Below are 25,103 nucleotides of genomic sequence, written 5' to 3'. Positions count from 1 at the left end.
AAGGTAGCTGCACGTGGTGAGAAGGTGGCCAGTGGGCAAGGCCACTGGCCAGGGAGCTAGGCTTGGGCTCCAGTCCTGTCTGGGCCATTCTAGGTGATGGCTTGGGTAGGGCCCCTTTACCTGCATACTGGCAGTGTGGCTGCAAGGGCTCAGGCCCTTTAGAAGCCCAGCACCCACCTCTCAACCACCCTCCAAGAGGGGGCATCGGACTCTGCTCACACACCTGGTGGTAGGGAGTTCACTACCTCAGTCTTCAGAAAGTCCTGCCAGAGCCCCCCAGTGCTCCACTCACTGGGCAAACGTGGGAGTCACCTCCTCTTCCAGGGCTCCCAGACACCCCCTCAGGGTGGTTTTCCCATGCTCTGCAGCCAGGGCCTTCCTGTCTCTCATATGAGCCTCAGTGGGAAGTGAAAAGCTCTGGAACGAGACTCCCTGTGTTTGCCTCTGCTGCTGCTGCTGCTGCTAAGTCGCTTCAGTCATGTCCGACTCTGTGCGACCCCATAGACGGCAGCCCACCAGGCTTCCCCGTCCCTGGGATTCTCCAGGCAAGAACACTGGAGTGGGTTGCCATTGCCTTCTCCGGTGTTTGCCTCTAGGCCAGGCCAATTGGTGGCCCCTTTTACCTCTGGGGTCTCAGTTACCCCACGAAGACAGGACAGAGTATCAGGCTCCCAGGCCTCCCAGATGTGTCTCCTGTTCTCATCCCACACCAGGCCGGGCACCCGGGGCTGGATTCCTTCGGTTCTTGCTCTCCCCATGACCTCCTAGAGTTCCTGTCTTCCTGGGTCTGGGGGACACAGAGGGGTCTGACTCTCCTGCCACCCCTGAGTTTTCCCACTCTACCTCTTGGGGTCGTTAGCTCTGACAAGGGCTCGACCTGCTGCTGCAACCATGGAAGCACCAGAAGAGCTGAAAAAACAGGAGCCTCACCCTTAAGGCCCATATCCTGAAATTCCAAAGCTCCGGTGTTCTGGTTATCTGATTCTGTGTGACAAACCTCTCACAACTCAGACCTGTGACCACCCAGCACATGAATCTGCAGTGTGCCCTGGGATGGGCCCGGAGGCTCCTCCCTGTTCCATGCACTTCAGCTGGGGCCTCACTCACATGGCATGCTTGCATTCTACAACCCAAGAGACCTTTCACCTGGGCAGAGCCACTAACTATGAGCGACTGTGACCAACTCCCAGTGCCTGGCATTTGCCTAGTATGCAGTGGATGCTTAATAGCTACTGAATGAATAAATAAATCCTTCCTCTGACACTATGGCTCCAGCCAATTATGACCCCACACACCCCTTCAGTCTTCCTCTCCCAAGCCTAGTGCTCCACTCCCCAACAAGTTCCTCAAAGCACTAGCACTCTCCATCAACATTCATTCAGTTCTTTCATTCATGTGACATATTTTGTAAGCACCTACTCTGTGTTAGGCATTGTCCTAAGCTTTGAAGGATACAGTAAGGAGTAAACACTATTTTCTCTGTTTAGAATATTCATTTTCCTCTCCTCCATCTATTCCTAGCAAACTCCTACTTATCCTTCAAAACCCAACCCCAACATCCCATTCTCTGGGAAGCCTTTTCCCAGACTTCTGCCTCCTCAGCCACTGACATGTGGGACATCTCCCCTTCTACTATACCACTCTCAAGTCTTGTGTGACCCATCCCATGACAAGGACCTGGGGTTGGGACTACCCAAAGTGGGGCAAGGTTGGGAGACAGGGCCCTACAGGGAGAGGTAAGGATGGATGTCTCTGCTGACAGCTCTGTTCAGGAGCATAACTGGGCTTCCGACTCCTGCCGCCTCCCTCAGGCTCATTTTCCAACTCAACAACAGTTTCCACTCAACAACCGTATTCCAGAAAAGAATACACAGAATTCCAAAAAAACATTTGCTTTATTGACTATGCTAAAGCCTTTGACTGTGTGGATCACAACAAACTGTAGAAAATTCTTCAAGAGATGGCAATACCAGAACACCTTACCTGCCTCCTGAGAAATCTGTACTCAGGTCAAGAAGCAACAGTTAGAACTGGACATGGAACAATGAACTAGTTCCACATTGGGAAAGGAATATGTCAAGGCTGTATATTGTCACCCTGTTTATTTAACTTACGTGCAGAGTACATCATGCAAAATGCAGGGCTGGTGGAGAAGGAAATGGCAACCCACTCCAGTATTCTTGACTGGAAAAGTCCATGGACAGAGGAGCCTGGTGGGCTGCAGTCCATGGGGTTACATGACTGAGCATGTGTGCACGAGGGTGGAGGGAGATGGGTTGGTAGCAATAAACTTGTAGAACTAAAAAAAAAAAAAAAAGCTGGGCTGGATGAAGCACAAGCTGGAATTAAGATTGCGGAGAGAAATATCAATAACCTCAGATATGCAGATGACACCAACCTTATGGCAGAAAGCAAAGAGAAACCAAAGAGCCTCTTGATGAATGTGAAAGAGAAGAGTGAAGAAGTTGGCTTAAAACTCAACATTCAGAAAACTAAGATCATGGCATCAGTCCCATCACTTCATGGCAAATAGATGGGGAAACACTCATCTCACACGCTAGCAAAGTAATGTCAAAATTCTCCAAGCTACTCTTCAACAGTACGTGAACCAAGAACTTCCAGACGTTCAAGCTGGATTTAGAAAAGGCAGAAGAACCAGAGATCAAATTGCCAACATCTGTCGGATCATCAAAAAAGCAAGAGAGTTCCAGAAAAACATCTACTTCTGCTTTATTGACTACACCAAAGCCTCTGACTGTGTGGATCACAACAAACTGTGGAAAATTCTTCAAGAGATGGGAATACCAGACCACCTGACCTGCCTCCTGAGAAATCTGTATGCAAGTCAAGAAGCAACAGTTAGAACCAGACATGGAAAAATAGACTGGTTCCAAATTGGGAAGGGAGTATGTCAAGGTTGTATATTGTCACTCTGCTTATTTAACTTATATGCAGAGTATATCACGTGAAATGCCAGGCCGGATGAAGCACAAGCTGGAATCAAGATTGCCAGGAGAAATATCAATAACCTCAGATACGCAGATGACACTAACCTTATGGCAGAAAGCGAAGAAGAACTAAAGAGCCTCTTGATAAAAGTGAAAGAGGAGAGTGAAAAAGTTGGCTTAAAACTCATTCAGAAAACTAAGATCATGGTATCCAGTCCCATCACTTCATGGCAAAGAGATGGGGAAACAATGGAAACAGTGACAGACTTTATTTTGGCGGGGTGCAACATCACTGCAGCCATGAAATTAAAAGATGCTTGCTCCTTGGAAGAAAAGCTATGACCAACCTAGAAAGTGAAGTGAAAGTTGCTCAGTCATGTCCAACTCTTTGTGACCACATGAACTGTATAGTCCATGGAATTCTCCAGGCCAGAATACTGGAGTGGGTAGCCTTTCCCTTCTCCAGGGGATCTTCCCAACCCAGGGATCGAACCCAGGTCTCCCACGTTGCAGGCGGATTCTTTACCAGCTGAGCCACAAGGGAAGCCCAACCTAAACAGCATATTAAAAAGCAGAGACATTACTTTGCCAACAAGATCTGTCTGGTCAAAGGTATGGTTTTTCCAATAGTCATGTATAGATGTGAGAGTTGGACTATAAAGAAAGCTGAGCGCCGAAGAATTGATGCTTTTGAACTGTGGTATTGGAGAAGACTCTTGAGAGCCCCTTGGACAGCAAGGAGATCCATTCAGTCAATCGTAAAGGAAATCAGTCTTGAATATTCATTGGGAGGACTGATGCTGAAGCTGAAACTCTAATCCTTTGGCCATCTGATGCAAAGAACTGACTCACTGGAAAAGACCCTGATGCTTGGAAAGATTGAAGGCGGGAGGAGAAGGGGACAACAGAGGATGAGATGGTTGGATGGTATCACTGACTCAATGGACATGAGTTTGAGTAAGCTCCGGGAGTTGGTAATGGATAGGGAAGCCTGGCATGCTGCAGTCCATGGGGTCGCAAAGAGTCAAACATGACTGAGTGACTGAACAACAACAACTATATGAGAAAAGGCTGCCAGATGAACCTTTTATTTGCACTGAAATGACCAAGAGCCATGAATCCAAGCTCAGCAGCAGTACAGAGGGCACCTGGGATGGGGGGGAGGACAAATGAGGGGCTAGGACAGGGAGATGGAGCAGATTTGAACATCAGACCCCAGGAGAAGCAAAAGCAGGTTCAGTTTGCCTAGGCTTCTGGTGTGGGGCTACCATGCCGCAGCAGGGGTCAGGGCAGGGCCACAGTGATAGGTGGCAGGAGGGCCCATTGGTCAGTCTTTGGAGGTTCCTCCGGCTATCTGACCCCAGGTTTGCATGCTGTAACTCCATCCCAACTCTCAGTTGGTCTTCTCAGGTTCCTGGGGACTTGGGCTTCTCCACCTCCTGCCTCTTGGTCTCCCCTAAGGTTCTGACCCGATAGCTCCCCTGGGACCACACAGCCAGCCTCCTGCCAGAGGGGGCCTGGGGGTTGGATCAGAGTAATGTGATCTCGCTGGGGGGCAGCGTGAGCCGCTTCTCGCGGGCACTGAGCAGGTTCTCCACATGTACGGCCACCACTCGACACAGCTCCAGGCCCTGCAGGACAGACGTGAGTCAGCACTCCCCAGCTCTCCCATGGCTGGGAGAGAGGTGGAGGCCAGACTCTCCCAGTACTGGGGCCCCACCCTCATCCCCACCTCCTCAGGGCCCCAGGAAAAGCTCTGGCAGCTGGAAAGGAATTCTGAGCTGCAGGTGGGAAGGGATGAGCCAGGTGGAGACCCATGCATTCACCAGCTCTGCTGCATGTAACCTGGGCCACTTATTGCACCTCCATCACCCTCAGCGGCCTTGCCCCTGGGGTCTCGGTTTCCCAGGGCCTGCCTCACAGGGCCGTGGTGAGGATGACATGAGACTTCACGATATGTAAATCCTTCACATTTAAAAACTATTAGCCCTGTCAATAAATGAGCTGCCACGGTTAACACCTGGTACCCACGGCCTAGAATGAACTGGGCCCCAGCCTCAGGGCTCCCGTGGGCAGGGGGAGGGGGATGCTGCAACCAAGTGGAGAAGCCAGAAAGACTGCCTCTTCCTCCTCCTCCTCCTCCATCCAGCCACTTCCTAAGCATCCACTACACACTGGGCGCTGTGCTATGGACACCATGTGGACACAGCCTGGCCCTCTTGGGGCTCACGTTCTAATGGGGAGATGGACAACCTGAGAACCAATAATAAAGTGACTTCCAAGCCATATGAGACCTACTGAGGCAGAGAGAGTGAATTATCAGGAGGATCAGGGGAGGCTTCTAGGAGGTGATGTTTGTGCTGAAACTGGAATAAAGGGAGGGAAGAAGCCCTGTGATACAGGGGGAGCGTGTCCCAGGCAGAGGGGACAGCGAGTGCAATGGGAGGGTGTTCTGGGGCAGGGAGGGGACAAGGGGTCAGGGGAGCTGAGATCACAGAGGTAAAAAGAGGAGGGGGTAGGGACGAGAAGGACTGCTGGGTTGGGGCCCAAGGGTCTGCGAGGGTTGGAGGTGAGGGCAGAGGCCTATTGGCCTCCAAGAATGACACTGAGGGAGAGAGAAATAGGAGGCTGTCTTGCAGAGCAGCTGTGGAAGCCTTAGGGCAGAGGGGTCCTGGGGGGAGGTCCCGGCCTTGCACCAGTTAAGAGGTCGTCCAGGGGAGGGGGCTCCATAAAGGGCCCAGAAAGCAACAGATGGGCAGGTCCGAAGAGGTGGGGTCTCTGGGGGAGTCCAGGAAACAGGCTGAGTCCAGGTGAGGCCAGGATCAGGGTGACCTCAGCGGGAACGGGACTGGGGGGTGGTGGGAAGCAGACTGATCCCCAGTCACAGGCTCCCCAAGGAACATGGCAGGGGTGGTGGGGGGTGGCAAGGGGTCATGCTCTGGCCTTGACCCTCAGGGGCAGGGCTAGGGTGGTGGGAGCCCCTGTCTCGTGCCCTGGAAAGCAGCCCAACTAATGCAGGCCCTGGCTTGGGGTGGGGGAGTTCTGGGCCCACATCTTGAGGGGTGCAGTGGGCTGGCAAGGACAGACAGGTGGGCCGAGCCCCATTCAGCCCCTTCTCTGGACCTCAGCCCCCTCTCCAGCAGGTGAGAACACTGGTCTGGCCCTACCCTGGGGGCTATGGGACGTGGAACTGGCTGACATAGAGGACTTGGCTTTTGAGGAGCACCCACGGGTGCTGCAAAGGGAGAAGGCCCAGGACAGGGAAACCCCACTCTCCATCTGTCAAGCCCCGGCCCCACAGTCCAGCCTCCAAGCCTTAGCCCAGGTGAACTGCCCATGTCCCTGCCCTCCTAGCAACCTTCTATGGCTCCCAAGTGCCCTCGGGAGGAGGGCCCAGGTTCTCAGCTTTATATTCAAGGACAGTTAGGACCTCCCCAGTTTCCCATCGAACACCTTATTCTTCTGCAAACAATCTGGGCCCTCATTTCTAGGATCCCACCATCAAGATGCCTCTCCAAGACCACCTTGAAACCGGCAGGTCTGTGTAGTATGGGCTTAGCTCTGTCCCCTGCGCTGGGCTGGATGCTCCCCAGAACTTGGCTGGGCCGAGGAGAGCCTAGTGTGCAGAATTCGGGAGTGGGGGGCTGGGCAACCCCCCGGGGGCCCACCTGCTCCAGCTGCAGCTGCACAGTGTGCTGGGCAGTGACGTCCCCGAGTGCGACCTCCACATAGGGGCAGCTGGAGCCGGCTGTGGGCCGCTGGGTCCGCGTCGACTGGATCTCCTTCAGGGGGAACTTCACCATCAGCTCCTGGGGGGGATGGGGAGCAGACGGGCTTGGGGGTGGGACAGTCTCACCTACTGGTACCCCTGCCCTAAGGGACAGATACGCAGGGGGCACGACACCCCGGTTCAAGTACTCGTCCCCCAGTGACTGGCTGTGTGACCCAGGGCAAGCAGCTTTACCTCTCTGGACCTCAGTGTCTCATCTGTGACATTACTTCAACAATGACGCACACGTGTGCAGCATACCAGGCACCACTCTAAATGCTTGAGCTCCAGGTAATGCCGGTGTACCCTGACCTTCCCACCCCTTCACACCCACCCCTCTGGCCAGGAGCATTCTTTCTGGCCCCAGGAGCTAATGCAGAGCTTCCCTGGCTCACCCCAGGAGAAACCAGAGCGATGAGAGCCAGCGGCCCCTTGTGACAGATGGACACAGCAGACAGACACCCCAGCATTCCCACCCACAGAACAGAGCGTCCTCTGAGACTGGTGCTCCCCGCTGGACTGAGTCCCCGTGCCCACAGTGGGAACCTAAATGCTCTCACAGGCCCCACCCCGGCTGTGTCCCCTGGGCTGTGACCTCCTCCTGGTCTCCCTTCCTCGCTCCACTGTTTCCATACAAGCCACTTGCCCTGGAGCCCTCATGTCAAGGTCCAATCCCTGAAGAAGAACTAAGAATGGGGGTAGCAGGTCCCTTTTGGTCTGGACTGCATTGTGTCCCCAAATCCTGACCCACCCCCTCAGAACCTGGAGACAGGTCTTTGAAGAGGGGAGTCAGGCTATGGTGGGCTCCCATCCCACCAGTCCTTATGAGAAGAGGACCTTGGGATTCACGGACCCCAGAGAAAGTGCCATATGAGGGCTCAGCCAGGATGGCCATCTACAAGCAAGGAGGGAGGTCTCAGAGGAAGCCAACCCTGCCGGCACCTTGATCTTGGTCATCCGGCGGCCAGACCCATGGAAATGGTTTCTTGGCTGAGGCTCCAGTAGAGCCACACAGGCTTTTCGGGTCGGTGTGCTTCACCTGTTTCGCCAGGACAACAGCCTGCGTCATCGTCCCAGGTGAGGAAGAAGGGGGCGGAGCCTCGCCCAAGGTCACGCAGGTGTGAGCAGTGGAGCTGGATGTCCCTGGGGGGCGGGGCGGGGCGGGGCTGGGCTGAGCCACTCACGTGGGTCTCAGTGCTGAGGAAGTTGAGGCCGTTCTGGTTGACAGCGAGGATGCAGGGGGCTGGCACAGCCGCGGTGCTACAGCTCTGGACCAGGAAGAAGGAGGAGCCGAACATGGGCGAGGCGCTGAGGAGGCCTGGGGGTGGTGGTCAGGCGACCAGGGCTCATCAGTGCATTAGCCCACCCCTCCCTCCACAGCCCATCCAGCACAGGAACCCCCAGCCCGGTGCTCCTCCTGCCAGTGCTGCTGCCCACCCTGGACCTCCCTCCATCCCCGCTGGGCCCCCCAGTCTAGGTGGGGCCTTGGAAGGCCTTTAGAAACCTGACACCAAAGATACTTTTGTACAAAGGAAAAGGCCTCCTCACCACCCTCCTCAGCCAGGCCCCCACGACTCCCTCCCCAGCCCAACTCCTTCTCACCCAGAAACTGGGCACGGGCCTGGTGGGGGCTGAGCGCCTGCACCTGCTGCCGGTGCTGGCCAAGCAGGCGGAGCCACGTCGAGCTGGCCTCGGTGCGGTACAGCTGGGCCGGAATGTACCCCTGGGCCTCCCGCCTGGCAGGCAGGGAAAAGCCGGCTGACCATCAGGGGTTCCACCAAACCTCCTTACGGCTGAACGCTGGGGGAATGCGGACGACAGGGTGGGGACAGACGGTGGTACAAGCGGGGCTGGGCACACAGCACGTGCTCAGTAACCGCTGGCCAACACCAGCGGGCTCCTTGTTTGCTGACAAGGGAACGCAGGCTCTGAGGAGTTCACCAGCTCATCCAAGGTCATACAGTGACCCCTCATGGGTTCGTCCTTTGTAGCCCCCACCCCCTGGGGAATAGCCCAGGTCAGAGGGGTGAGAAGGGAGCACAGGGTGGGGGAAACATCAGGACAGCAAAGCAACCCCCAGCAATGATCAGCAGAGCAGAGCAGTGGGCTCCAGATGGCCCCCAGGACCCTCAACTCCCACCTGTCCAGGCCTCCCCTGACCATATGCTGGCTGCCCTAAGGCAGCCCTGGCCTCAGGACATCTGAAAAATACCAACAAGTACCAGTCTGGGCTGCACACTGGGGACGGGAGGGATGTCAGGGGAACCCCTAAAAGACTCTCTGGGCTACATCTTTCCTTCTCTGCACTGCTGGGTAAGAGCCTGGCCTCTGGACCCAGCCTCCCCAGGTCTGAATCCTGGTTGCCCCAGCCTAGGGAAGCCATATCCTGTCTCTGGGGCTCAGTTTGCTCATCTGCAAGAGGGGACATTAGAGTGCAGTTTGGGGCATCTGCAGAGGCGACATGTGCAGATGCCACAGAAAGAGTAAGGGCGCCACAGCTGTCTCCATCCCGGCCTGGGTGACACCTGTATGTGCTTCCTCCACTTTCCCTTACATCATAGCATCAGAAGGGTGTAAGTGTTGCACCCTTACAGTGGGACAAACCCTGTCCACACACTTGCCTTTCTTACAGTTATTCACAGCTGCTGCTAAGTCGCTTCAGTCGTGTCCGACTCTGTGCGACCTCATAGACGGCAGCCCACCAGGCTCCTCTGTCCCTGGGATTCTCTAGGCAAGAATACTGGAGTGGGTTGCCATTTCCTTCTCCAATGCATGAAAGTGAAAAGTGAAAGTGAAGTCACTCAGTTGTGCCCGACTCTTAGTGACCCCATGGACTGCAGCCTACCAGGCTTCTCCGTCCCTGGTATTTTCCAGGCAAGAGTACTGGAGTGGGGTGCCATTGCCTTCTCCGGTTATTCACAGCAGGGGCTCTCAAAGTGTGGTCGAGGGGCTGGGAGGGCAAAGTCACTTCCGTAACAATCTGAGCGGTCATCTGCCTCCCCCTCGTTCTCTCACAAGTGCAGGTGCAGAGACCGCATGACCTGTGCAGTCACAACAGACTGACCGAGAAGCAGGGATGGGCATCCAGCTGTCAGCTATTAAGCCAGATGGTACAGAGATTTGCAAAGGGAGAAGCAGTACAGCTGCTCTCACTGGAGCTCTTGGGAAAATACACTTGTGTTTTCATGACTTATTTATATTAACACGTAATGTTACCTTACACTATTTGTATTATAATTATCATATGTCCACATTTATCTTAACATTAATATGTAGTGTCCTTGTTTTTCATTAATAAATCAGTATTTTAAGTTCTTTCTGGTTTCATTTCAAATAGTGTAAATATATCGATAGATACGACCCACAGACACAGAAGCTCTTTGGGGCCCGAGTTTCAAGAGGAGAAAGTTGGAGAGTGTAGGGACAACCGAAGTCCCATCACTTCGAGAACATCAGTTTAAAGGCCACCTGACACCCCACAATTTAAGGAATCCTCTGCTGTTGGAGATTGTCGATGCCATCACAGTGGACATTCCTGTGGCCAACGCTCTCTGCAGGGCCATGTATACTTCCTGGGCCACAGTTTGTGTATCCTGAATGCATTTTATCATTCGTTTTCTCTGAGCTATTAATACCAGTTGGAAGTGACCTGTCCTGCTGGGAGGCAGGGTCCTAGATGGACGGGCTGGGCTGAGGGGGGGTGGGCAGCTCAGGGGTGGGGCAGGGCTGGGTGTGTGCTCACACGCTGGGCAGGTAGAAGTGGTCCTTGGCCCGGTGCTGCAGCGCAGCCAGCTTGGACACCTGCTGCAGCTGCTGCTCGCTGGGCTGGCCAGCCGGCACGGTGCTGAAAAGGCCCTTCAGGTAGTCAGGCAGCACCTACAGGGGCGGGAAGAATGTAGGTGAGGGGCTGCAGGAGGCCAGGCGCCAGGCACACAACCGGGGAGGTCTGGACACAGATGCTGAGCCATGCCAGGGTCTCACTTCTGGGCGGGGTTGGCGGTCACTTTCCTGGGCTTCGGGGAGCAGTGACAGAAGCACCTGGATGATGAGCGGGGAGGACCGTGGCTTGGAAGCCACAGGAACTGGGGAAGCACTGGCCCCTGCTCTGCAGAGTGCAGGACCCACGGGTCATGTTTCCACAAGTCCCAGGGGTGCTGCTGGCTGGCCCACAGACACAAGAGCCCAGTGACAGGCCTTGGACACAGAATGGCCACAGCTGGGCCCAAAGGGGCCCCAGCTTCTGAGAAGCACGCTGTCTCTACCCAGCGCGTCTGCAAGGGTCCGCATACGAGGGAGACCCCGACTTTGTCAGGACCATCACCCTGACTGAGATGACCTAGTCCAAAAGGGGAGTGACAGCACCCTAATGTGAAAAGGCCGGGCAAAGCTTCATAGCAGGGGACTTCCCTTCTGGTCTAGTGTTTAAGAATCTGCCTTCCAAGTCGGGAGACACAGGTTCAATCCCTGGTCGGGGAGTTAAGATCCCACATGCCTCATCAGAACTAAGCCTGCAGGCTGAAACTAAGACCCGACATAGTCAAATAAATAAATATTAAAAAACAAAAAACAATGCTACTGAGCACGGGACAGGTGAGGCACTCAGCGCTGGAGGAGAGCAGGAGGAAAGAGGTCAGAACGGCCTGAAAACGTGTTGTCTGAGCAGCCTGGCTGGAGGGGCCTGGACCAGCAGCGACACAGGAAGAGCGGGCTGGCCCGGGTGACAGAGGCCTGCGAATTAGGAAGTGAGGGTGACACGGACACGCCCACATGGGAACCAGAGGCCTCAGGGCTGGAATCATGAAGGCCTCAGATGCCAAGCCCGGGGGAGCCCAGAGGTTCCGGAGCCTCAGAGCGGCCACACGTGCAGACCTGGTTGTAGTGCATGGTCACATAGAGCTCGTTGTCGAATTTGAGCGGCTGGTCCCAGAGCACACGCCGGAACCACAGTGCGTAGCCGCCGTCCACCTGTGCCATCTCCGAGGCCACGTCCAGGATGTAGGCGCGCCGGCTGAGCGGACACACGTGCTGGCCTGCAGGGAGCGGGGGCAGACGTGGCGAGCCCCCTCTCTGCTCGGGGGCACAGTATCCTTGGTGAACAGGATGGGGGGCCCTGATTTGTGGAAGTTGTGCTCCCAGGTGGAAATAACGCCGACTCAAAGCTCAGCTCACCTGGGCCTAGGGAGGTGCCCCGCCCAGGTGCTGCTCAGAGAACACCCAGCCTCTCTCCCCTCTGCAGAGGAGGCTGCACCCGGAGAAGCACAAGAGGCCTCAGGTCCTGTGGGCACCTTTCTGTAGGACTCCTATGGGGAGATCCCTGCTGGGCTCCCGGGGGTGAGGGGAAGATGGGGGTCTGGCACTGAGTGGGTCTCGGCCTCAAGTTTTTATTTCTTGAAGTGACATTTCTGTTCCCTGTCCCACACCTTTGAAAAATTTCACTGAAAAGAGGGGTGTGGCATGATGATAAAGTTCTGGCTCTGACCTTGGGCAAGTCCCTTGGGCTCCGTGGCAGGCTGAGAAACAGCCTGACCTCAAAATGCTCCCCTCCTAATCCCCACCTTCTGTGAATGCACATCTTCATGGAGAGGAGACGTGGAGTGTGATTAAGGGTCTTGAGAGGGGAGATAATCACAGGGACCCAAGTGGACCCAGCATAGTCTCGAGGGGCCTATGAGAAGGAGGCAGGAGGGTCACAGGAAGAGACTGGAAGAGGCTACGCTGCGAGCTTTGAAGATGGAGGAAGGGGCCATGAGCCAAGGGACTTGGGTGCCTCCAGAAGCTGGAAAAAGGAAGAAACAGGCTCCTAGAGTCTCAGAAGGACTCAGCATTCTGACTTGCAGAACCATAAGGTCATACACATGTGCTATTTGAAGTCACCGAGAGATTTGTTATGGCAGCAACAAGAGACTAACACAGGCTCCCTGGGCCTTGGTTTTCCCATCTGTAAATGGGAAGGACAACACATTTCATTTTATGGGGTCCTGGTGGGATCGTTTATAGGATTAAGTGCTTTCAGCTGTCACCCCTGCTTCGTGAACTCCCTTACTAAGATTATTTTGTTACTGCCTTCTCCACCGCCTATGTTGTGCTGGACTCAGGCAGGGCTGATGACGTGTGGTTCAGAGCTGAGCAGCCCGAGAGTTAGCTGGAGTTGGGTGGGACTGACCGGCTGGTGGCAGAAGCTCAGCCATGGCCTAGAGCAGGTGGGCTGCAGGGGGAAAGGATTTGGCCTCATGGAGAAGGGCCAGGTGAGGCTGAGGGTGGGGCTCTCTCGGCTGCTATGAGGACAGTGGAGGCAGGAAAAAGTATTTGCACGTGTGGGTTTCAGGAGCCACATCCTGTTAAGTCCTGCCCTCCCAGAGGGCAGGGCCTACTGAGTACCCTGGGGTGCAGATGGAGGCCTGGGGGAGCCCTGTCTTCTGCCATCTCGCGGCCTGACAGACCAGATGAGCTCACACAGATCGAAGTGGGGTGGCGGGAGGGAGATGCAGGGCTGGGGGTGCTCCGTGCAGAGGCTCCTCCACCCGGGCGGGGGGCTTCCTGGAGGAAGCAGCGTCTAATCGGGGCCTCACAGTCAGGATGGGGGTTGTGGGCCCAGACTGCCTCATCCTCTGGCTGCTCACCTCGGTTGGTGACAACAAAGATGACATACTCGTCAAAGGCCTCAGGGCGGGTCAGAGCCATCTCAGCGCAAAGTTCTTCCACTACGTCCAGGGCCACCTGTGGATGGGGGAAGTGAGAGGCTGGGCCAGCCAGGTGACCTCTGCCCTGAGCCCGCCCTGGCACCACTGCAGAGGCAAGGCTCCCCGCGCCCTGGGTCAGTCCCACACAGGGAAGGACGCAGCTTCTGGAGTTGTGGGTCCTGAGTCGGCCCATCTCTCATTTGCAGCCTGACTCTGAGCTGAAGGCCACCCACCTCCCCTAGGCTCCGGCTTGGGCTGCAACAGAGAGCTAAGTCCTGCCTCATGGGGGAGGTAGGGGGTGGCTCAGCACCCTTGGGGTCCCACCCCCCAGACACCCCCTCACTCACAGTGCATGTCTTGATCTTAAGGTGGCGCTCCAGGCCCCCGGGGAGAAGAAAGAGCTGCCTCTTGGAACTGCGGCCAGCCTAGGGGAGGGTGCGGAGAGAGGAGAGGCTGGGATCTCACCAGGGTCTCACCTAGCCCCAGTCCCCTCCATGGGCATGCCTGGGCCGGGACAGGGGTCTCTGGGTAGGCCGTCCCCCTCCCCAAGTCCCACCTATGCTCACCAACATGGCCTGCAGCTCCATGCTGCCCGGGAGCTCCAGGCGGCCGCCGAAGCGCAGCGTCTTTTTCAGGTTCTGCTCACAGGCCTTGGCGATCCCTGCAGAAACAGGGGTCAGAGGGGCCGGGGCACGGCAGAAGAGCTCCTCTGGCCCCAGCCCCAAGCCCCCTGTGGGGGGTGCTGCTCTCCCTCCAGAGGCCACAGAGACCATTCAGAGGGCAGTGACTGACCCAAGGTTAAGAGCCAGAGTACAAGAGCTGGATTCGAACCCACATCCCATCGGAGGCCCGCATGCCTCGGTTATCCATGAGCCCCCGGAGACAGCTGGTGCTGGGGACTCGTCCCCGGCAGCTGTGCCGAGTCCCCATGCAAGAGACCCCATCGTCTGCTTCTCCATTTCTCTGGTTAAGCAGTGCCCTCGCCCCGCTCTGTGGAGGGGCCAAGTCAAGAGTTTGGGGGCACATTCAACCCCCTTCCCTGGAGCTGATGCGGGGGTGTTTGTTGACTGACTCAAAGAGGAGGCTTCAGAGGCAGAGAGGGTGAGGTCTCATATTTCCTCCATGGCGCCACGGTAACCACAGGGGCCCTGACCTCTCTCCTAGGGGGACCCAGGGGTTCCTCTGGAAGCTAGACTTTGGGTGAGGCTGAGGAGCAGCCCCTTTCCTCTAAATTCCATGGAGAAAAGGCCAAGACCCTGCCACCAGCCTTGGCACCCTCTCAAGACCCTTGTTGATTCTGAAAGACCAGAGAAAGGGCCATGCCGCCTCCTCCTCCTCTTCCACATGCCACACATCATCTCCGGTCTTTATGCCTGCTACTCAGCTCATCTAGAAATCCCTCCTCTGTGCTCACTACCCAGAGCAACACTTCCTCCGGGAAGCCATCCCTGATATGCCATCCTCCCCATCATATCAGACAACCCATGGCATCAGCCCCTGTGGGACCTCCGCCAACATTTGGGGACAGGATTGATATTAATAAGCACTGCCTGGGCAAGAAGGGCTAGGCCCTCCCGCTGGCTGCCCAGCCAGTCGTTGTATGGTGCAGACAAGCCCCTGGCCCTGGGTCCCCACTTGCTCGCCCCTCACCCTGGAAGGGCAGGCCCGGGGTCCGGCTCACGTCTTGGAGGAAGTGGGTGAGGTGCGGCTGGAGGACCTCAGAGCAGCTGTGGTAGGCGGCCACGATGTACAGCAGCCTCCAGCCTCGCTGGCAGCTGTCCCTGCGAGAACACACGGGCTCCATCGCAGTGGCCACTGCTCTGCAGCCACACCAGGAGTCTCCCCACCCGCCAGGCTCGTCTCCTGAGGATGCCCCCTGCCCCTGCCCAGTGAGAGCAGGGCCGGTGGGCACAGAGTCACACCAAAGGTGCATTCTGTTGGGGATTCTGGGTGGGAGGGAGGGTGGGAGGGAAGGGAGGGGGTGAAACCCCTGACATACCCAATGTGCACAGAGAACAAGTCTTCCTGGGGGGGGCATCTCTCTGGGCAATGGTCCCTGAAGGGGGGCCAGGGACCCTGTGCAGAGCTGGAGGCAAGTAAGACTGGGTGGGAGGGGCAGGAGGACGCGCTGAGTGGTTCTGAAATTCCTGGGGGACACGAGCAGGTGGACAGGAGGGTGGCCCACTGCTAACAAGAGCAGTACAGGCTTTGGGCCCCGCCATGTGCTAGTCATGTGCGAGACACGGACGCTTACCTTTATGCTGCCCTGGCTCCAGGGTTTCACTTGTGGGAACCTCTGGTGTCCAGGGGCAGCACTTGGGCTTCCTTTGGGAAACCAACCACCCCTCCCCAGGTCCCTGTGGGTATGAGGGCCAGGGGACTTCCCAGGTGGCTCTAGCGGTAAAGAACCCGCCTGCCAGTACAGTAGACATGAGTCGCAGGTTCAATCCCTGGGTCGGAAGATCCCCTGCAGGAGGGCATGGCAACCCACTCCAGTATTCTTGCCTGGAAAATCCCATGGACAGAGGAGCCTGGCGGGCTATACAGTCCATGGGGTCACAAAGAGTCAGACACGACTGACGTGACTTTAGCATGCACATATGTACCCATGAGAGCCAGGACTGGCCAGTTAGAACCCTGAAGCCCCTGGCTAAAGTGACTGGTTCATGTCAGTGGACATGAACTTGGGCAAACCCTGGGAGATGGTGAAGGACAGGGAAGCCTGACCTGCTACAGTCCATGGGGTTGCAAAGAGTCAGACATGACTTGGCAACTGAACAACAATAAAAAATGGGAGCCAGGCTTGGCCAGTTAGAGTTCATCCTCCCTCTGGCTGTGGTGATTGGTCTGGGAACAGGCACATGACCCAGGTCTAGCCAATCAGAGCTCTGTATCCTCCAGCCACTGTGGTTGGCTCAGGGATGCCCATGGGACCAAGACAGGCCAATAAGGCTGGATTTGGGGATTTTTGCTACAAATATTGAATCAGTCTTTCTTTGCCTGGGATTGATTGCTGAGCTGGGGAATGCCCCCCCAGAGCTATCATCTTGCCAGTCTATAAGATATATTGCTTGGGAGTAATATCAACACATAGAAAAACAAGTCCAGGGTACAGAGAAAGACTGCTTCCTGATGACACCTAGATCCAGCTATGCCTAAAGTCCTCTGTTAGACTTTTCAGTTACCTGAACCCTCTTTTACTTAAACCCGACTTTACTGGGTTCCTGTCACTTGCAACCAAGAACCTGGACTCACCCATTATCAGTGCATTTGACAGATGAGGAGACTGAAGCTCAGAGACCAGAAAGGGCTTGTCCCAAACCAAGCAATTTCAAACATATGTGCTCTGTCTCTGGCGTGAGGGGAGGACGAGGCGAGGAGAGAGTCGGGAGGGCAGAGGCTGGGAGATGGGAGGCTGACCTGGCCCCTCCAGAGCAGGAAATGGTGGGGAGGGGAGGACACTCACTGCTTGGTGCTGGTGTTGTCTGTGATCTGCTTCACGACCTGGCAGTAACACTCGTCCCGCATGACCTCATGGTCCCTGCACAGCTGTGGGAGGGCGGGCCAGGTCACAGGTCACATGCCCACAGGAACACAGTGGGCTCCTGAAGACAGACCTGGCGTCCCCTCCCCAGAACCCTCCCCACCAGCGGGATGCACTCCTCGTTGGGCCACATGGTTCCCACCCCAAAGGCTGCAGCCCCGGCTGACAGATGGGCAGGCAAGGGAGCTCCTGTAGGGGCTGGACTGACCTTCAGGAGGGTGCACAGCACGTCCAGTTCACTCTGGCCCTTCAGTGGGGCATCCCCCATGAATCGCATCACAGCTGCAGGAAACACTGTCCCACTCAGCCACCGGCCTCCCAGCTGCCCGCCCACCAGGAACCCCGGGTTGGACCCCTCCCCCAGAGGCTATGGCTAGGGCAGGTAGGGGGAAGGGGGCTCCTCCTCTCCTCCCACATCCGAGGGAAGGGGTGGTGGTCACCAGGGGTCACAGTGCGGCATCCCTCCTTGCCCGGGGCCCTGGCCGCTGTCCCATCCCCACACCTAGAAACATGTCTGTGGCCATCTTGTTGAGGCTGCTGTCACTGAGCTCAATGAGGGAGTCCTGGAGCGGGGTCTGTGGGGAGAGGAATTGGGTCATGGCAGGAGGAAAGCAGAGGGGAGGAGAGGGGGAGGGGAGGAAAGGGGAGGGGGAAGGTCCTATCTTAACAACAGAAGGGTCCACACCACAGAAGGCGGCGGGTGGACCCTTGAGAAGATGAGACACTTCCTTTCGGAGGAACCCAGGCCTTCGGGGGGTACCCAGTGGCGGGGGTCCCACTGAGGACAAGGCTGTTTGACCCATGGACCTGGGATGCACTCTTGTATGGCCATTTCAGAGGGACCTGGGGCTGGGCACCTTCGTAAAGCAAAGCATGTCCTCCAAGGTTCTGGACTCCCGACCCTCCTTGGATTTCAGCCTGAGGCCATCCCTGCAAGGGGAAGTGGATGCTACTGATCAGTCTTGCCTCTGAGACAGCCTCTCCCACACGAAGTGTGCTGGACCCAGCATCAGCCCACCTGGCAGCAAGGCCCCTGAGGCAGAGGCTGCAGACAAGCCTGCCTCCCGGGGTTTCTCATTCCCTCCCAGATCTGAGGCCTCCTGCTTGGGGGGCTGGGAAAAGCGCCACCCCAGAAGGACCCTCCTCAGGGCGGGCCACCACTCACTGGGGTCTCCTCTGAGGGTCTCGGAAGTACTTCTGGGCAAACTCGAGCATTGTGTATGGTAGAAGAGCCAGGCCATCCTCCCCACGGTCCATGGAGCCAGCTCTGACTGGGGGGCCCTGTAAGAAGGCTGTCTGCTACTCCCACTGGTCAGAGCCCGCCCAACGCCAGCCCAGGCTGACTGTGCACAGACCCTCTCCGCCTGCCCCCACCCGCCTTGCCCCATGTGGCCTCACTGCTTCCCCAATGGCCTGGTCCAGCTGACCTTATCCCTCCCACTTTATCTCCCTTCACCCTAGCGAGCTCTGTGCCACCATAGGACCCATCCTGGTCCACTCACCAGGCCCTGCCCCGTTGAAAGTGGATTCACCATCTGGCCACCCCAGGCTGGTCCTGCCCCATTGGCCTGGTCACTTAACTCTTCCACTGACCCCATCCATCCTACCTGACTGGCCACACCTCCAGCCACCTCCGGTCACATCTGGCGGCTCACATCCCTCAGGTCACACGTCTGGCTGGCCCTACCAGGCTGCCCAGTCCCAGGATGGCCTGCCCTTGGTTGACCCCACTCCCCTCCACCTCGACAGTCAGGCCAACCCCACTGCTGTGTCCGCTCCTCTGACCAGCACCACGTTCTCACCTCCCTCCTGCGGCCCACCTCCCGTGCAGCAGCAGTGGAGGCCACGGCGGCGGCCACGGCGGCAGCGCGGCCCCGGCCTGGCTCGGCAGGCAGCTGTAGGAAGTCAGGGGCAGCCGCGGGCTGCACCAGGTCAGAAGGGAAGCGGCCCACGCGGCCGTGGATGGTCCCAAACCGCCAGCCTAGGGGCGGATAGGGTCTGAGCAGTGAGAGGGTCTCATCTGGGGAACAGGGGGGTACAGAGCCAGGGAGGGAGGTATGCCATGGGGCCAGTTACGGAGGAGGACAGAAGGACACTGGCTCAGGGAAGGGGAGGCGGCCTCTCAGTGGCGGGCTGGAGTAGGGGTCTGCAGAGAGGAGAACGCAGCGCCTGTGGACCTTTGGGCCACGACACAGAGGCAGTAATGTCCACAGAAACCCGTCAGCCCGATGTGTGGACAGGGGCTGGGCTGCATGGCCGTCATAACAGCTACAACCTGGCAAGACCCTTGGGGATCTCAGGACCCGCATGGCACATCTGCTCTGTTTGGGGTGTCCAGGTCTGGCAGCTTGGACAGCTGAACGGGGGTCCCAGGGTACCCACCGAAGTCAGGGCCCCGGCGCCGCAGCTCCTCCAGGTACACCACCTTCTTGCCAACCACACAGCCCGCACTGTAGCCTGCAAGCTGGGCCCGTGTCAGTACCCGCCGGGGAGGCCCCCACCCCGCCACCCCCGTGCTCACACCCCGTCCCACCCTGGCACTGACCCAGTCGAGGCGGCTCCAGGGGCTGCAGGTGGATGATGTCGCCCTTGTGGAAGGCCAGCAGCGCAGGGTCCTCAGGCAGGAAGTTCCTCACAGCGACCACGTAGTCCGAGTCCTGCATCAGCCAGGGGCTGGGTGAGAGCTGTGGGCCCATGCCCTCCTCCCAGAGGCCAGGGCCCATTCCCCTGCCCCACACACAGGCTGTAAGAGCAGGGTCACAGGCCTGACCCACCCCTACCCCTCCCACAGCCTCAGCGCTGAGGCCAGGTGCCAGGCCTGGGGACTGCCCAGTCTGGAGGAAGCGTGGGGCTGGATGTGGTCACGGGGCGGTCAGTGATGGGCAGTGCAGCCCCTGCAGGAGGGGAGGAACGCGGCTGCTGCGGAGTCCAGAGGCCTAAGTGAAGGACCCTGGAGAGGCCGGCAGCAGGGGCACAGGCCCCAGGTTGGAAGGCAGAGCTCGAGCAAGAGCCTGCAGACACAGTCGCAGACACACAGGTGCATCCACGCCTCCCAGATGGGCGTGACTGGTACATTTGGGCCCTCAGCCTGCTGCAGGCATCTGCAGGAAGGCCCTGACCTTCTTCAGCTCCAGGATGAAGTCATCCACCAGGGTCTTGACCTGGTGAGCTCGGGCTGAGAAGAGAATGACCTTCTCACTGGCCAAGTTGAACTCCAGCATGTTCTGGGAGGGGATGGTCACAAACAGGATGTCCGCAAAGCTGGAGGAGGAGGAGGTGGCATGAGGCAGGACACCACGGCCAGAGGGACGCCCCCCACCACAGTCTGCACCTCTGGCCCCTGCCTGCCTCCCCTCCCCTCCTGCCCGCGGCTCCAGCGCCCTGCCCATCACTCTGTGAACCCACAACCTCCCAGCAGCCCCACACTTTGTCTTTTATTTATTTTTCTGCCTCTTGATCTGGGTAAAACCCCCCAAGATTTTACCCACAAATCTCTTTCACTAAGCAAATGCTCATTCTCTGGAAGGAAGGAGCCTGCACCTCATTGATGCCTGAGACTCCCCGTGCTGTGTGGCATAAGGGACTGTGGGCTGCTGGGAGGGAGGGGTCAGAGGATGCAGGAAGGTTTCACACTCAAGCATCTGCACTTGGCTGTTCACATACGGTAGCCCTGCCCTCAGTAGGCTCTGGGGTGGGACTTCGGGAGTGTCCAAGCTGGGGATGGGGTACTGGCTCCCAGCTCACCACTGCCTGGCTGTGTGACCTAAGACAAGCAACATCTCTCTCTGAGCCTGTTTCCTTGATTAAAGGGTTTGGCATAGAACCAGGCACTTGGTAGGTAGAGTCATCCCTTGGTATCTGTGGGGGACTGGCTCCAGGACCCTTGGAGGGCAACCAAATCCATGGATGCTCAAGTCCCTCCCATAAGATGACCTGGTATTTACATATAACCTACACACATCCCATTTAGATTACTCTTAACACTTGAAGTGAAGTGGAGTGAAAGTCGCTCAGTCGTGTCCGACTCTTTGTGACCCCATGGACTGTAGTCCATGGAATTCTCCAGGCCGGAATACTGGAGTGGGTAGCCGTTCCCTTCTCCAGGGGATCTTCCCAACTCAGGGATCAAACCCAGATCTCCCACACTGCAGGCAGATTCTTTACCAGATGAGCCACAGGGGAAGCCCAAGAATACTGGGGTGGGTAGCCTATCCTTCTCCAGGGGATCTCCCCAACCCAGAAACCAAACCAGGGTTTCCTGCATTGCAGGTGGGTTCTTTACCAACTGAGCTATCAGGGAATTCAGTGTAAACGCTGTATAGATAGTTATAAAAGCAAGATAGATATTATGGGAATAGTTGCCAGTGAGTGAAAAATTTGTTCTGCTTTTTGGAACTTTCTGGAATTTTTTTTTCTGAGCATTTCCCATCCACCATTGGTTGAATCCGCAGATGTGAAGCCTGTGAACAGAGAGCTGACTGTACTCAGCCACTGGCCATTGAGCGAGTTGGTATGTGGAGGAAGTGCTGGTGCCAGCCCCCGCCCTGAGTCCTGCCAGCCCTCGCCCCGCCCACACCCTGCGTCACCCCTCCCCCCGGCCTGCCGCTCACCTGTAGGTGCGCAGGACCTGCAGCTGCCCACTCGCCTCGTGGCTGCCCTTGACCACACGCAGGAGCTTGATGCCCGTGTGGGACACAGCCAGCATCTGCACCCCGGTGCCCACGCTGCCCTGGGGAGGGGACAAGGGGCACGTGAGGGTCTTACAGGCTCATTCCCGGAGCCCCTGGGCAGGCAGAGGGTGGGCAGGGGGACAGGCAGGGGGATCTTACAGTGGCAGGAAAGAGGCGGGAGAAGTAGACCTCCCAGCTGTCCCGGGCAGTGCTGACCACGGCCCGCTTCACGCTCTCTGTCACCAAGGGCCGCTGCGTGTCCAGCTGGTTCTGGGCTAAGGGACACAGGTCGGGTCAGGACCGGGGCCCGCTACCCTGCTGACCCGCAGTGCATGGAGGGGAGGCTGACCCTCAGCAAGGAGGTGTCAGACCACTGCGTTCCTAGCATCCATACTGGGAAATTGATATCCACAGACAGGACAGTGGGGACTGCAGCCGGGCCAGTATAGCCCAACCCAGACCTGCAGCCGGGCCCCGGGGAGAGGCCAGGAGCAGAGCAGAGAGGGTGGCAGGGGCTCCAGCAGGCTGCCCCTCCCTCCCCACACCCCGCAGTACCAAACAGGGCTTTCATCTGGAGCCGCTCCTCCGCGGAGATGCGTAGGCAGGCCTCGGACAGTGTGTCGTGCAGGACCTGCAGGAGGGGCGTAAGGCGGGATGCTGCGGGGTGCCCTGAACCTGGAGCCCAGGCTGGACTGTGTCAGGATGACTGGGGATGGGGGGCTTTCCACGCAGTGAGGGCACCTTGTAAATCAGACCCCACTTCTGAGGACCCTCACCCGTCTCATCTCTACCTTCCTCAGGCCCTAGTCTCCTGATCCACACAGGGGATCTTGGGGTGGTCCCTGGGCCCCATGAGCTCAGACCAGCCGTGAGCCTGCTTAGATGGGATGGGGGCTCTCCAAGCCCATCCACAGCAGGGGGTGCAGCAGACCAGCTCCCTGTCCTCACTGCTGGCAAGGACCCCAAACCCAAGTAGGAGGCTTGGCAGATGGCTGATCCACACGCCTGCTGGCCGTGCTGCCACTAGAGGCTGGGAGGCGAGACAGGCCCTCACCTGGCGGAACAGGAGGTCCAGCTGCACGGGGTGGCTGTGGTCGTCCTTGGGGTAGAACACCTGCAGCGCGGGGCTGCCATGAGGCTCCGCGCTCCTCATCAGCTGCGCTGTGACCCGCTCCCCTGCCCGTCAGGCCCTGCGCCCCCTCCAGCCCTGATAGGGCCCCAGCACCTCTTTGCGCAGGAAGATCTGCCAGGGGGCGTCCCGGTAGCCATAGAAGTCGGGGTTCGGGAGGCGGTGCAGCTGTGTCTGCACGGGATCCTCAGGAGGCTCCAGCGACCGCGAGGGCAGCGCTGGGGAGGCAGGGCCCAGGGAGGGCGAGGTTGGAGCAGAGGGGCCTCCTCCTGCCTCGTGGGTAGACACACCTGATCACGCAGGCACATGGGCACACTCTCTCAGCCCTGCCTTCCTCCCACAGAGACCCAGCTCTGCAGTCCTAATGCAGTGGGGGTGGGGGTAGGGGCCGGGGGAACCCGGAGCAGCAGAGACCAGGCGCTGCCCGGAGGAAGGCCCTGGTAAGGTGGGCGAAACAGACAGTTCGGAAAGGACAGAGCTCTCGGTGCTGGAAGCTGGGGCAGAAATCAAATGGCGACCTGGGAAAATCTGGGGGCTGGTCTGTGAGGGGCCTATGATCTTGGCAGTCGGGCAGACCTCCCTGAGGAGGTGAGATTTGAGACTTCATGATGAGAAGGGGCCGGGCATGCAAGGATCTTCTGAGAAGAGCATTCTCAGCAGGGGGAACAGCAAGGATGAAGGCCCTGCGGCAGGACTGAATTCTGGCAAACCCAGAAACAGTGAGGAGCAGAGAGCCCCGGGGCAGGGAGCAGGAGGAGGTGAGGCTGGGGGTGGGCCACAGTGAAGAGCCTGGGGCTCATCCCAGGGGCTGCTGGAATGTCATTGGCGGGTGGATGGGAACTGACTGATCTGTTACGATCACTGTGGCCACCATAAGGCAGGAGATGCAGAGGTTACGACTCTAGCTGTGATGTCAGGAGGCCTGGGATTCTGTCCCTGGTCTGACACTTAAGAGCTGTGTGATCTTGAGTGAGTCACTTAACCTCTCTGTGTCTGTATTCTCATCTGTAATGTCTACGGGCACAGACAGTACTGTGTTGGAGAGTCTGAGTGAGGATTTAGAGTGGGCCTGGCCTGAAATCACTGCCATGAAAATGCTGATACAATTGCACAAACATCCACAGTGTGTCCACACAGGCCCAGGGACATGGACACACACACACCACCACATCATGCAGACCAAGACTCACCTGTGCTCACACTGACTAACTCCTGCATTCAGACACCTGCCCTCCGGCCTCTATCTCCCTCCTGGCCCTCACCTGGAGTGGGTCCCACGGATGGCCGCTGTGTGCTGGTCACTGGCTTCACCAAGGCCACGGCCTCTCTGGGGACCTGTCCCCACAAAGACGGCCCACCACAGTACACAGAGGCTCCCCCAGAGGCCCCCCTTTGTCTTCTGTTCTGCCTGGGCCCCGCCAGCCCCAGCCCCTCACCTGGGTGCCAGGTGCTGCCGCTGGGGGGCCCATCTGCCCCCTCAGGATCGTCAGGGCCTCCTCATGGGGATCGGGCCGCTTTACAAACACCCTCCCGCCGTCCTTCCTGGGGAGCGGGACGCTGAGCCTCCTCTTCACAGCCACACAGTCCCACCCAGGAACTTCCTCTCCCCCCATCACTGTACATGATAACCCCAAGAGGACCAGAGACAGGCAGGGGGTCACACACAACTCCTAGAGAGCGGTCCTGGCCTCCCTCTGCTCTGGGGGGGGGTCTCATCTGGACTACCTGGGTGAACAGATACTCCCTAAAGGCTGCTGGGCAGAGTGCGGTGAGCCCAGCAGACGGGCACACAGCGGGGGGTGGCGGGGGGCGGCAGCCACACAAGAAGGCCAGAGGGCTGGGTGGGTGGGCTGACCTGAGGGCCTCGGGCCGGCCCCCCCGCGGCAGCTGCTGGTGCTGCCTGACGATGTCCTTGATCTGCTGCGTGGGTTGTGGGAAGTGCTCCGAGTTGAGGGTCGAGGACCGGACCGGCTCCAGGCAGGGCGAGGCTGTGGCGGGGCATGGTATAGGGGACAGGTGAATCCACCCTCCCGTCCCATCTTGGGAAGCTCCTGTTGCAACAGGACACTCACTGCTTTCTGGAGAAGCCCAGCCCTGAGGCAGAATGGGGGCAGCCACGGGCTTGGTGGGAGGCCTCGGGGCCTTGGCCAGAGGGGCGGGGGCCGCAGGCTTCGGAGCAGAGCGCAGGAGCACGGGCTTGGCCGGGGGTCCAGTGCCTATGAACTTTGGCCGGGCCTCTGGCGCTAAGGGTTTCTGTAGAGAGCAAAGTGTGAGGAGGGCTTCCTAGGTCACATCAGTCTGCTCTCAGGAACCCCACGTTGGCCCAGGAGAGGCGGAAGGGGCTCCTGGTTCAGAGAGGTGCA

The 25,103-nt window shown here is 58.0% G+C and overlaps 1 protein-coding gene across 1 annotated transcript in view; it reads right to left on the bottom strand.

Moving 5' to 3' along the window:
- Window positions 1-4,027: 4,027 nt before the first annotated feature.
- MYO15A (myosin XVA) overlaps window positions 4,028-25,103 on the bottom strand; it is a 46,843-nt gene continuing 25,767 nt past the window's right edge. Inside the window, exons 38-65 of the mRNA XM_043474179.1 lie at window positions 24,813-24,993; window positions 24,596-24,728; window positions 24,177-24,282; window positions 24,003-24,075; window positions 22,837-22,958; window positions 22,666-22,725; window positions 22,167-22,242; window positions 21,771-21,886; window positions 21,552-21,670; window positions 20,061-20,202; window positions 19,487-19,598; window positions 19,324-19,398; window positions 18,744-18,922; window positions 18,107-18,222; window positions 17,799-17,871; window positions 17,444-17,516; window positions 17,150-17,223; window positions 16,864-16,946; window positions 15,048-15,178; window positions 13,964-14,058; window positions 13,745-13,822; window positions 13,338-13,434; window positions 11,587-11,747; window positions 10,460-10,593; window positions 8,320-8,453; window positions 7,902-8,035; window positions 6,617-6,757; window positions 4,028-4,579 (exon numbers count right to left, since the gene is read on the bottom strand). Of these exons, the coding sequence (XP_043330114.1) occupies window positions 4,478-4,579; window positions 6,617-6,757; window positions 7,902-8,035; window positions 8,320-8,453; window positions 10,460-10,593; window positions 11,587-11,747; window positions 13,338-13,434; window positions 13,745-13,822; window positions 13,964-14,058; window positions 15,048-15,178; window positions 16,864-16,946; window positions 17,150-17,223; window positions 17,444-17,516; window positions 17,799-17,871; window positions 18,107-18,222; window positions 18,744-18,922; window positions 19,324-19,398; window positions 19,487-19,598; window positions 20,061-20,202; window positions 21,552-21,670; window positions 21,771-21,886; window positions 22,167-22,242; window positions 22,666-22,725; window positions 22,837-22,958; window positions 24,003-24,075; window positions 24,177-24,282; window positions 24,596-24,728; window positions 24,813-24,993 (3,120 nt within the window). The 3' untranslated portion in view covers window positions 4,028-4,477. The remainder of the gene's footprint in view (window positions 4,580-6,616; window positions 6,758-7,901; window positions 8,036-8,319; window positions 8,454-10,459; window positions 10,594-11,586; window positions 11,748-13,337; window positions 13,435-13,744; window positions 13,823-13,963; window positions 14,059-15,047; window positions 15,179-16,863; window positions 16,947-17,149; window positions 17,224-17,443; window positions 17,517-17,798; window positions 17,872-18,106; window positions 18,223-18,743; window positions 18,923-19,323; window positions 19,399-19,486; window positions 19,599-20,060; window positions 20,203-21,551; window positions 21,671-21,770; window positions 21,887-22,166; window positions 22,243-22,665; window positions 22,726-22,836; window positions 22,959-24,002; window positions 24,076-24,176; window positions 24,283-24,595; window positions 24,729-24,812; window positions 24,994-25,103) is intronic.

This window comes from Cervus canadensis, chromosome 1 (genome assembly GCF_019320065.1).
Source record: "Cervus canadensis isolate Bull #8, Minnesota chromosome 1, ASM1932006v1, whole genome shotgun sequence".
NCBI lineage: Eukaryota > Metazoa > Chordata > Mammalia > Artiodactyla > Cervidae > Cervus > Cervus canadensis.
The sequence above is the reverse complement of the archived record's forward strand: the minus strand, read 5'-3'. Positions and strand labels throughout refer to the sequence as shown.